General features: G+C 48.2%; 1 protein-coding gene across 7 annotated transcripts in view; it reads left to right on the top strand.

Moving 5' to 3' along the window:
• The window catches only part of PMP22 (peripheral myelin protein 22), a 28,437-nt gene extending 17,867 nt beyond the window's left edge, over positions 1 to 10,570 (top strand). For all 7 annotated transcript variants that reach the window (XM_086358756.1, XM_086358754.1, XM_086358755.1 and 4 more), the window contains exons 4-5: positions 2,201 to 2,341; positions 9,254 to 10,570. In XM_086358756.1, coding sequence (XP_086214882.1) covers positions 2,201 to 2,341; positions 9,254 to 9,417 — 305 coding nt within the window. In that variant the 3' untranslated portion in view covers positions 9,418 to 10,570. The remainder of the gene's footprint in view (positions 1 to 2,200; positions 2,342 to 9,253) is intronic.
• The last annotated feature ends 2,413 nt before the right edge of the window (positions 10,571 to 12,983 follow it).

The following is a 12,983-nucleotide window of genomic DNA, read 5'->3' on the forward strand; positions in this document are numbered from 1 at the left end:
TGACATCACTAAATTTAAGAGACTTTTCCTATTGGTGTAGTTTTAACTTGTATGGTTTTGAGTTTTCTCTAAATGTGAGGCCTGGCAGAAGTTTCTGTTATTAATGAGTGGAGATAGAGACTAAGGAAAAGATCTCAGAATTGGAGAAAGAAATCTGGGATGTTGCCTGCACCAACCGTGCTCCTTCTAAGGGTGTGCCTTGAAGGACATTCCCCATGATCTCTGTTTTAGTTCTATACTTAGTTCTAGATTTATTTTTGTGGCTCAGATTTCTTTATGTTTCCAGCTTCACTTACCAGACTGCTGGATAATTGCTTTATTCAAAACGTAGAGTCTTCCCTGGTGGTCCAGTGGCTAAGACTCCATGCTCCCAATGCGGGATGCCTGGGTTTGATCCTTGGACAGGGAACGAGATCCCACATGCTGCAACTGAAGATCCCAGTGGAGCCAAATAAATAAATTAAAATAAATATTAAAAAGATAATATTATGGCGGCTGTAGCTTTGTTGCAGACTGCTCCTCCAGAAGAACCACTGCACTGGGTGTGAGTCAGTGAGTGAGTGATAGTCACTCAGAGTGAAGGTCACTCAGTCACGTCCAACTCTTTGCGACCCCATGGACTGTAGCCCATCAGGCTCCTCTGTCCATGGAATTCTCCAGGCAAGGATACTGGAGTCTGTTGCTATTTCCTTCTCTAACTACACTGGGTAGAATGGTTCAATGAGAGATATGAAAATGAAGTCAGGATGGCTCATAGCCCATTAGATATCTTTTTCTAACCTTAATTGACAAAGAAATTGCAAAGATTAAAAAAAGCATATGGTCCATCAAGGTAGAAAGATCACCAGACTAGAACAAGGGCCTCCCAACCTTGGCCATGCCAATGGTGCTCAGTCGAACATCTCTGGAAATCTCTCTCAGTACAAAGGGCCTGGGTTAGCTGATCCCACAGGCTTCTTCCAACTCTAAAATGCTTCCAGAAGATTCTTCCCATCTTCCATGAAACTCTAGTCACAGTTGACCTAATCAGCATCCTTAAAATTCTTCCCTGAACTACTTGCAACTCAAACCAGGGTCATCTTAGTGAGGTATTGATGTAAGCCATCCAGATTTCACAGTTTTTTTACTGTGATAAGCATAGGCATGTATTTTTCTAAGCCAATGCACATTAGTCTGTTCCTGACTGTGGAGGAGCAGACCTTGGGTCTTCTCTAACTGATCTTCCTTGTTTAGAGCAGCACCCACCCCCAGGATTCTCTGGCACTTGGAAGGAGGGATGCAGGAAGGAAGGATGACAAGGCCCTTGGAGGTCTCCAGGGGGAACCTGGCGGGTTCCTGTCTCTGATGCCAAACCCAGGTTTTTGCATCTTGTTGGTTCCTTCTGGAATTGACATTCATTTGTAGTAGGTGGTGAACTACAGAGTTCTCTTCCTTGCCTGAATTTCAGTTGGACGCTTGGAGATTTGATCTAAGGCTGGTGGTTCAGCTAAGATAAGGAATTGTCATCTGTGCTCCTATCTGATGACCAGACTGAGCGCTGACTGCTCTGAGATGAGCTGGGAACAGACACAGTGTGGCTGAGCAAGTGGTTTATAGCTAAATAAAGCATGCTCTTCCCATTAGCATCTTCTTCCAACTTTCTGCAAAATTAGTCTTGGCTCCAATATAATTTTCTTCGTCCCAGCCGTCCCCAGGATCTCTCTGACTCCTTGGGGGATGCTGACATTTTGAACGGTGGTTTGGAACTATTCTCAGAATCCAGGGGTTCCAAGAAGCCCTTCAAACCCCCTGAGGACAGAGAGAGAGAGGACGCAGAGGGCAGGGTTCAGAGCCTCTTGAACACACGCATATCTGTGTAAGTAACTCATTTGGCTAAAGGACTGGAAGGAAATTTAATATATTTTAACTTGATTTTAGCTCCTTGCGGTGGGACTGAGTATTTTCTTACAGCCTTTTCTTAAAATGTCTACAATTAAACATGTATTAATACCTCTTTTTTTTTTTCCTCCAAAAGAAAGCATGAAATAAAGAATGACTTTTAAGAGTGGGAAAGTGAATAGCCTGAGTTTCATTCAGAAGAGGGCTGCTGCTCCTGGGAGTGGGTGTGGCTTTCTGCTGCCCAGGCCACGCCCCCTGGAAGAGCCCCGCCCCTCTGGCTGGCCCGTGCCGCCTTTTCCTAACCCCGTGTCTCCTCCCCTAGAATGGCTGCAGTCTGTCCAGGCCACCATGATCCTGTCCATCATCTTCAGCGTTTTGTCTCTGTTCCTGTTCTTCTGCCAGCTCTTCACCCTCACCAAGGGCGGCCGGTTCTACATCACTGGGGTCTTCCAGATCCTCGCTGGTAAGTTGGAGAGGACCAAGTCCCCGTGGGGGCTAGGCTCCCCCAGACTGCATGCAGGATGGTCAGCCAGGTGGGCGTGGCTCCAGAATGACTGACATGCTTGAGTCCTCCCCCTGGATGGATTTCATACAGCACAGGGATGTGTGTGGGTGTGAATCTGGAAACTCTCCATGGAAAGGGGTACATGGGGAATAGGACTTAGGGGCTCTGGAAGGAGGGTCCCTAACCGTGGGACGGAGCTACAATCCAATGTAAATGTTGAAAGTGTCCATAGAGCAGAGGCCGGTCTCGAGGCTGGATTTCTGTAGCTCACATCGTGTGCCCTGGGAAGCACCCCTGCTCCAGTGTGGAAATGGCCCCTATGTACTGCCCAGATTGCTTTAGGGTACATGTCTCCCTCTCTAAGCAGTGGTGGAGCCATCTGCCAAATCTTTCTCTCCTTTACTCCAGCCCCTGGAGTCCACTGGGCTCCTGTTTACTGGCATTTCCTTTTATGTAACGTGTAGTGCATGGTCAGTTCCAGACATGGGGCCATGACACCAAGGTCTTCTCTGCCCCCTCCCTGAACTGCCTCGAGCAACCCCCTTCGCACAGGTTATTCATACGGTCTGTGTGCAGAGTCCTAGACGTGACGCCTTCCCGCTCTTGTCTCTGGATACTGGCCCTTATCTCACTTTGTTGCCTCTTATCCTTCTGTCCATCGATGACCAGCTGAGTGAGTCCTCAGGGCACCAGAGAGACATAGGAGGTGGATGTGGTGGATTCTGTAGTCCAGGCTCAGATCAGATCAGATCAGATCGGTTGCTCAGTCGTGTCCGACTCTTTGCGACCCCGTGAATCACAGCACGCCAGGCCTCCCTGTCCATCACCAACTCCCAGAATTCACTCCGACTCACATCCATCGAGTCAGTGATGCCATCCAGCCATCTCATCCTCTGTCGTCCCCTTCTCCTCCTGCCCCCAATCCCTCCCAGCATCAGAGTCTTTTCCAATGAGTCAACTCTCGCATGAGGTGGCCAAAGTACTGGAGTTTCAGCTTTAGCACCATTCCTTCCAAAGAAATCCCAGGTCTGATCGCCTTCAGAATGGACTGGTTGGATCTCCTTGCAGTAGTCCAGGCTAATAACCCACAAACCTCGTACGTGCTGGAGTACATCTGGGGACTGTAAAGTATTCTCAATTCTGACCCCTGATTGGGCAGTGGGTAGCATCTCTTGTTTAGTTGCTGGATCACAAGCAGTCATTGGAGGGTTGAAAACAGCCCACATGTCCTAGATGGATGGATGGACGGGCAGGCAGATCTCATGGCTTATGCAGGGCTGTATGACAAGACACAGCCTCAAGTTGGACGTCGATGACCCTTTTCCAGAAGACAGAGAGTTACCTTTCCCTGGAAAAAGGAAGTAAACTAGAAAACCGTGTCTCCTCAAATCCCTAAATACAGCAGGTCAATGTGCACAGTTTGGAATTTCAAAGTCAAATAGAGCTTGGCTAGTTGCCCAGGTTTCATTATACCAGCTAAGCTTCTCAGGTGTTTCCAGCTTTATTAAAGTACTAATTCTGTGGTGGGAAATCATTTCTGGGGATGTTAGGAGCAGAGATCATCAGTCACCCAGAAGGAACAGAGAACTAGGATGTATTCTGGGATTTCTTCTTTGGGTCCCTATTTACCATTTGATATCAGAGGTGATCATCTCCTCTGTATCAATGACTGTGTCCTCAAGAAAAAGGGACACAGACGTAGGAAGAAGTTTCATAAAATACTTATATTTGCTCTATACACTCTTGTTATGTTACTGATAAATAAGCTGAGACCAGGAGAGGCTACATGAAAGCACAGCTCATGCAAGCACACTGGGATGTCCCCACTTCCTCCCATCCCACGTGGAATGAATATATTTAGAAATTCAGAATCCACTCCAGTTTTTAATGAACACAAGATCCAAGGCAGAAACTACTTTTTATGTGATCTTTCATTGAACCCGATTGACCATGGAAGATTAATTCAAATCTACATCCTTTTTGATCCCCAAGGTCCCAAACATCTGTGATGAATGAGTCTATGTGTCAGAACTGATGAGTAGTCAGACTGAAAACATCAGAATGGAGTGAACTTATTACTGTTGAAGGGGCATCTCAAGGCAGGGAGTATGTTATCTTTTTTCCTCTGAGGTATTTTAGCTTAAAATTCTCTAACAATGTCTTTTTAGCAAGGTCATTTTCAGTCAAAACTAGAGTCCAGAGATGAGTACTTCCTTGCAGCCTGAACACTCTTAGGCATTGAGTTTTTCTAATCTAAAGTTTATTTACTCATTGCTACTTGTTTCACCATTTGGATTCTTCTCCGAACTCAGTCCAAGCCGTTCGGTACTCTGCCACAAAAACCTCTGAATTTAGAAGCACTTGATTTGTTCTTGCATTATCCCTTCCAGATCTAGCTTCTTATCTCTCATGAGACTTCATTTTCGGTTATTGGTTTGTCAGCTTAGCAGTCCCTCTGTGAATAGGAAGTTACTGAATTAGAAATGTTGATCCAGAATAGCAGTTGTACTCTATACGTCTAAGAGTGTTCCATGCTTGTTCCCTCTGGGCAAAAGAACCCGAGAGCTGGTCTAAGAAACTTCAGCTCTCTAGAATGTTGCATTTGAACTTGCTGAAGCATCTTTCCACTCTAGTTGGGAATCTAAGAGAGTGGGGACTTCCCTTAGAGATTTCATAACTTTTAGCATCTGACAACCCTGCTCTTGTGTGTTTCTCCTCTCATGATCTAAAGGATCCAGTAACTAGGGAGATTGCAGACAGTGACTACAGTCATGCAATTAAAGGATGCTTGCTCATTGGAAGGAAAGCTATGACAAACCTAGACAGCATATTAAAAGGCAAAGACATCACTTTGCTAACAAAGGTCCATCTAGTCAAAGCTATGGCTTTTCCAGTAGTCATGTATGGATGTGAGAGTTGGACCATAAAGAAGGCTGAGTGCCAAAGAATTGATGCTCCTGAACTATGATGCTGGTGAAGAATCTTGAGAGTCCCTTGGACTACAAGGAGACCAAACCAGTCAATCCTAAAGGAAATCAACCCTGAATATTCATTGGAAGGACTGATGCTGAAGCTGAAGCCCCAGTACTTTGGCCACCTGATACAAAGAGCCAACTCATTGGAAAAGACCCTGATGCTGGGAAAGATTGAAAGCAAAAGAAGACGGTGGCAGAAAATGAGATGGTTGGATGATATCACCAACTGAACGGATATGAATTTGAGCAAACTCCAGGAGACAGTGAAGAACAGAGGAGCCTGGCATGCGGCAGTCCATGGGATTGCGAAGAATTGGACATGACTGGGTGACTGAACAACAGCAGCAACAAACTAGGGAGACAGTTCAGGGAGGGTTGTTGGTGACAAAGGCTGGTGATAGCCCAAGAAATTACCCCTAAATATCAAGGAGCAAATCAGAAAGCAAAAACAGCCACGCAGTAAACAAAAAGAAGAGTAGAACGGAGTAAGGAAGGGAGGAAAGAAGGAAGTAGGTCCACAGTTGCGGGGTGTGGTCCACAGGCAGGTTGGCCACCGCAGGCAAGGTCCACTCAGGGCAGGGCAGATGCTTCTTTAAACACTGCACCTTGTTGGGTGGAAGCCCCAGAATCCATTGAGCATCCCCGGGGCTGTTGCAGCTGAAGGGCCTGGCTATGTGGACTCCAGACACGCATGTGAGCGTGCAGGGAAGGCAGGTGAAAGGTTGTGTGGAGCTCTTCCGCTGACTACAGACCTGGGAGCCGTCCCTGCCTGGCGCTGCCTGTCTTGCTGCATCATCCCTTCTCCACTTATAATAAGCTGAGAGTCTCACCTGTAAGAACTATCTTTCCTTGATTACATAGTTCTCAGTTTGGCTGTTTCCTGAAAATGTTTCGAGAGGCACCCCGTCATCCTCTTTGGTGCTTCTCAATCTTAGCTGCACATCAGAATCCCATTTTTTTTTTTTTAAAGGGGATGCTTTTAAAAAGGGCTTTCCAGGGGGCTCAATGATAAAGAATCCGCCTGCCAACGCAGGAGACGTGGATTTGATCCCTAGGTTGGGAAGATCCCCTGGAGGAGGAAATGGCAGCCCATTCCAGTATTCTTGCCTGGAGAATCCCATGGGCAGGGGTGCCTGGCAGACTACAGTCCAAGGGGTCACAAAGAGTCGGACACAACTTAGCTACTGAACAGCAACAAAAGGGCGTTTAGAATAAAAACCTGGGGGAGGAATAAGAACCCAGTGCCCTTTCTGTTCTGAGTGGTTCGAAGTCGATTTAAGTCGGAGACCACGTTTAGAAACGCTGGTTCTGGGTGACTCGTCCCAGCTGTCGCCCTGGCCAGGCCAGGATGAGCATCTTGTAAGGCTGGGGGGTGATGTGTGAGGCTACAGGGGTCACTTGGAGGCTGAGAGTGGAAGGAGGGACAGCGGCTTACCTATTCCACGGGAACCTTCATAAAGGTTCCCCACCTACTGGTGGCTGAGAACGCGAGCCACAGTCCTCTTACGGGGGGAGGTGTTTGACTTTTCGGGATTCCTGTATGACACTGCCTGCTCTGTATTCCAGGGCACGACTGTTGCTTTGCACACAGACAGCCTCGTAATGATATATTCCCTAAAACATCAGTCTCCCGACAACAATAATTATCAAGTAGTGTGTCTTCTCGTTGGTTTGTAAGTGTATAAGCTTATGGCTTCTTGAAGCTAAGCACAAATTCCTTTACTTCTGAGATTCTCCCAGGGCGGATGTCACATAATTAAGCCATCGACTCAGTCACTGCACTTGTGCGTGCTGTTTCTCTTGCTCCCTCAGGTCACAGATGGAGTGTTTTGTCTTTGCTGTTTTTTGTTTGCTGGGGAATTCTGGGCCCAGCTGGTCCGCACAGGTGTCATGGCATTTCTCCATGCTGGGTGGACATGGGTCCCATCTGGAAGCCCTGCCAAGAGGGTGGGCACCATCCTACCCTTCGGACGCTCTGTTTAAACCTCCCTCTCCCTTGGTCAGGCCTCCCCTTTGAGAGCTCTGCCCTCATTAGGTAGGTCAGACAATGAATTAGCACACTTGAGGTGATCCATGGACCTCGAGGCAAATACAGTGTGTTTCCAGCAGGTCAACACTGCACTTCCCCTCCATGACAGTTCACCACCTATGACACCCCTGTGGACACAGATGTCTTCGCGTCTCCCGGGCTTTCAGGAGGTGGAAGGTCCTGGAGCTGACCCCCTGGGGGTCTCAGGCCTGCTGTGTGGCTCCCTCAAGGTGGGGGGGGCAATGCAGTGGGAGTCTCCTCTCTCGGACTTGCAGAAGGACGGTCGTATCGGGGCGTTGAACGTGACACATTCCCACCTCTGCACTTTGTTCAGACAGAGCCACAGTGTCCAGTGAAATAGCCCAAATAGCAGTGAGGTTAGATGTAGGTGGTCCAGCCTGGGGGGCCCTGGACCCACAGGCATCCCACATGCTTGCTGGACTCATAATAGAGTCACTTAGAGCCTGTCAAAGCCCCTGTGTTCAGGAGGGGACAGAGTGGCCTTTGTGCTGCTGGAGCTGGGGTGCTGACCTCACTGGACCCCTCCCCGCAGGGATGCTGACTGTCCCCGTGGGCAGGGACCGTCACGCTGGAACTTGCCTGCTGTGTGAGGTCCCAGGTGGAGGTTTTTCTTGTCCCTCCCACCCCAAAGGCTGCATGGTCAATGAAGCAGGGGTGGGCCGACAGGCCTGCCCATCTGAGACCTTCTCACCTTCGTCTGGGCTGCAGACCAACCTTGGGGGACTACGGGTAGCTGAAAGGGACCAAGCGCCATGAAGCTTGTCCGTGACTGCCTCCTCTCTTGGCTGTGTCCTTCCTCCTGCATTCTTCCCCCACCACCCTGTTCCCCTCCACGTGTTCCTCTGTCTGCCTAGCAGTGCCCACGGGCGTTGTTGCTCTGTCTCTGATGTATTGATCCTGCCACGGGGGTCAGCACAGCCTTCTGCCCTGTGCTTGGCGTGAGTGCCACTCAGATAATGATAAAGTGTCGCTTTCCGTGGTTTCAGAGACCGCTACCACCTGTCTATGGAACGCTTCACAGCTTCCAGGGGCTCCACAGCCAGCCATCCTTGCAAAGAGATGGATGGGCTTCTCTTGATACCTGAATTCTCGCTGGTGTCCTCGTGTTGACTGGCCATGGGTGACAGTTAAGGGAGATGAGGCAGGAGAGAGGCTGAGGGGCCCGTGACCTGGGTCAGGTGGACTGGACACAGAGAGAGACTGTTTGCTGGTTCCTGTACCTTCCCCTTCCTCCTCACAGTTCTGGGTCTGTTGGCAGATTCCTGCTTGAGATGGACTTGCCTTCTCTCCCTGCAGCCTACATCCTTCTTCCTAAGAAAGAGAGAAGCGTGCCCTGGTGTGTGTGTGTGTGTGTGTGTGTGGGGTGTGGTGTGTGTGTGTGGGGTGTGTGTGTGTATGTGTGGTGTGTGTTTGTGTGTGTGTGTGTGTGTGGTGTATGTGTCTGTGTGTGTGGTGTGTGTCTGTGTGTGTGGTGTGTCGGTGTGTGGTGTGTGTGTGTGTGTGTGGTGTGTGTGTGTGTGTGTGGTGTGTGTGTGGTGTGTGTGGTGTATGTGTGTGGTGTGTGTCTATGTGTGTGGTGTGTGTCTGTGGTGTGTGTGGTTTGTATGTGTGTGTGTGGTGTGTGTGTGTGTGTGTGGTGTATGTGTGTGTGTGGTGTGTGTCTGTGTGTGTGTGTGGTGTGTATATATGTGTGTGTGTGCAAGTATGAGGTGAGCTGGAGTTTGGGGAAGAGAGGAGTGGGTGGGGGAGGTGCCCAGGGTCTTGGGGAGTCTGGGTTGGGGGTGGTGCAGCGTCCCTGCCCCGTGGTGACCCCTCCCACTCCCAACTGATCCCTCTCCTTCCCAGGTCTGTGCGTGATGAGCGCGGCGTCCATCTACACGGTCCGGCACCCGGAATGGCATTTCAACTCGGACGGCTCCTATGGCTTCGCCTACATCCTGGCCTGGGTGGCCTTCCCCCTGGCACTTCTCAGCGGTGTCATCTATGTGATCTTGCGGAAGCGTGAATGAGGCCCGGGGATGGGACGGCCGAGGCTCTGAGCTCACGTGGGGAGGGAGGAAGCAAACCAGAAGCCAGGAAAACAAACAAAAAAAACCAAGCTAGCCAAAAAACCCAAACTCAAACCAAACCAAACAGAAAGCAGTGCGGGGGGTGGGGGGGTGGTTAGTGTTGATTGAAGATGTATATAATATCGACGGTTTATAAAACCTATTTATAACACTTTTTACATATATGTACATAGTATTGTTTGCTTTACGTGTTGACCATCAGCCTTGGGTTGAACCTTAAAGTAGCTAAGGAACTTGACATCCTAACCATATAATCAATCTCAGTTTTTTTTTTTTTGTTTTTCTTTGTTTGTTTTGCCCAGAAAGAAAGTAAGCCCATCACGCCCCTTCCCCTTCATCTGAAAGAAGTTACCTCCCTCCCACTCCACCTCATTTAGAAAACCAAAGTGTGGGTAGAAACCCTCAACGGCCCAAAGCCTTTAACTGTGGGTGACCCGCCGCGTGTCACAGACACGCGCTGCCCACGCCTCTGTGTGCAGCCTTACCTGCACTCAACAAAGCCCCCAAACTGGAGCCCTCGGAGAGTCGCGGCTTGTGGCTTTGGAACCCTTGCCCTGGAGAGGACGCGGTGTCCCAGTCACGCGTCTAGGTTAGGAATCGGTGACAACCAACCTACGAAGTGGTGCTATCCGTTTACCATTCCTTACGGTCACTAATCGTCTAAACGCCTCACTGGAAATTCAATTAACAGTCTTACAACATAAAGTTGAATGGAGACCTGAATAATTCTGTGTAATATACATGGTTTATAACTGCTTTTGTACCTGGCTAGGCTGCTGTTATTACTATAATACATAACAATGCACCGCCTTTATCACACCCACATTTCCTTATGGTCGGAGCATCCGGACAAGCTTCTAGACCCGCTGGGACGGTGGGATCCCAGGATATGGCGGAGTCTAGATTGTCCTCTGCCTCCAAGGACTGTCTGGCAATGACTCGTACTGGCCACCAACGGTAGATGTATATACGGGGCCCTTCTGATGCCAAGACTCCAGACCTTGTTTTTTCCCTCTTTTTTTGCTTTGCTTTTTCTGATTTTATACCAACTGTGTGGACTAAGATGCATTAAAATAAACATCAGAGTAACTCACTGAGTTCTCATGGGTTTTTGTGGGTGAGGGTGTGAGGTGTATGTTGGAGCAGATGGAAGAGGGTTGTGAAGCTGCTGTTGGGTAGATGATCTGGGTTGTAGTTTGGTGCTAAGGAACCAGAATCTTCACCTTTGTCCAGGCTCCCAGGGGCATCTTACACCTTCTAGAAACCTGTGCAAACATCTGCTAGCTGGAAAGGCTAGCCCTTGTGGCTGAAACAGACCCTACAAGTGGGCTGGAGGGACTCAAGTGTTATTTAGCCAAACCATCTTTCTTCTGTTCTGGCCTCTGATGACCCACATGGGGTCTGGAGCACCACACACACTCACGTAATGTATGAGATGTTGGCATGAGCAGTGCCGGTCCCTAACCTTTGGGGGGGCAGGTGTGATCTGGTGGATTGTCAGTGGATCATCTGCATGATGATGATCTGAGGCCAGACTTTCAGGTCAGACGTTTGTCAGAACCAACTCCTCCCCATGCTGTCCCCAGGGAGCTGGGGTCACTGTGCTGTCAGCTCCAGGGTCCCAAGCTGTATCTCACTTTCACATTTTCTTTTACTCAATACTTTGAGCTAATGATGACCTTGCTATTCTTCAGCATTATCCAGCACATATATTGATGGACATACTTCTTGATCTCCAAGGTGACATTTTAGTGAGAGGCACAGCAGAGAATTAACTATGTTACAATGTTGTTGTTCAGTGGCTCAGATGTGTCTGACTCTTTGTGACCCCGTGGACTGCAGCATGCCAGGCTTCCCTGTCCTTCAGTATCTCCCAGTTTGCTCAAATTCATGTCCATTGAGTCAATGATGCCATCCAACCATCTCATCCTCTGCCACCCTCTTCCCCTCTTGCCTTCTATCTTTTCCAGCATCAGGGTCTTTTCCAATAGTCGGCTCTTTGTATCAGGTGGCCAAAGTATTGGAGCTTCAGCTTCAGCATCAGTCTTCCCAATGAATATTCAGGGTACACATAAATTAGAGACCTTGGCTTTGAACCTGCCCTCTGCCCCTTGCCAGCTATGTGAGGCCGGACAGTTTCCTTAAACTCTTAAGGTTCTATTTCCTTATCTGTGAGATGAAGATGCTGATTCCAAGCTTACAAGATTGTGGAGATTAAAAGGAGGTGATCAACGTGTATAAAACATTTAGCCTAGGGACCAGCGGGTAGACAATACTCTATAAATGAGTGCTTATCCCCAAAGTCATGTTAGAGGTGTATTGGAAGATGTTGGCTGTTCTGGGGAATCAATACCTACATATTAGAATCGCCTGTGCAGGGCTCACCCAGAGATGCAGCTTCCTTGTGCTGGTGGTGGGACCCATCTTGTCTGGATAGTCTTAAAGAACCTCGCCAGTGACTGCAGCATTCAGCTCGGGGTGACAAGCTCTGAGCTCGTCCAGGGCTTTTAGACTTGAATCTGCTAGTGAATTTCCTGGGAGTCCTGTAGTCCTGTAAAATCTGAGTGGGTACTGAGGTGCTGTATTTCCAACTTAGAGCGTGAGAGATGCCGGTGCCACCAGCCCAGATCACACTCTGAGTAGCAAAGATGTCAAATGAGGCCACCTTCAGGCACCTCATGCTCCAACGTCTTTGAATATCTGTGATGGAAGGCCTTCTCCCTTCCAAGGTTTCTGATAGTAACCCGCACGCTCTGCTTTGACTTGGATAGATGGGGTAAGTTGGCACAGATGGCCGTGAGGTGACTGAAAACTGGGAATTTCACTTCATGAGCTCGAACACTGAAGATACACACTTTCATTTCATAAGCTTTCTTTATAACATTTAACTAGAAATTTAAAATGAATACAGTTAAGAACAAAGAAGAAAACCAGAAATGGCCCAAATCTCACCATCCATGTAAGTGTGTTGGTCGCTCAGTCGTGTCCGACTCTTTGCGATCCTATGGACTGTAGCCCACCAGGCTCCTGTCCATGGAATTCTCCAGGCAAGAATATGGGAGTGGTTGCCATTTACTTCTCCATCCAGATAAACCTTTTGGAATTAAAAAAAAACTAAGTCTAGGATCATGACATCCTAAAATTATCCAGAGGGAAAGATAAGATGCGAAAGCCTCTTTTCCTCTTTTTTTTTCCTGTAGTCTCTTGCCAAAGGTAACTAGAAGACATGGCTTATGATTTCCTCCAGGATAAAAGGGGATACCCACATAGATATCTATTCAAATATTTGTAAGATTTCCACAAAATGGAGCAAAGTACTCATATTATTCTACACCATGCTGTTCTTTCCCTGTAGTAAGGATATCAATTGGAGATCTTTCTATAGCAACATATACCTTATTCTATTTTTAGTGAGCTCTGCTTCATTCTTTCAGAATCCACATAGTATTTCACTGCAGAGCTACACAGACATTGATTTCCCAACTCCTCAATGATAAGCACTTTGA

This window comes from Bos grunniens, chromosome 19 (assembly GCF_055505025.1).
Source record: "Bos grunniens cultivar Pamir isolate PY7600 chromosome 19, Bosgru_T2T1.0, whole genome shotgun sequence".
NCBI classification, from domain to species: domain Eukaryota; kingdom Metazoa; phylum Chordata; class Mammalia; order Artiodactyla; family Bovidae; genus Bos; species Bos grunniens.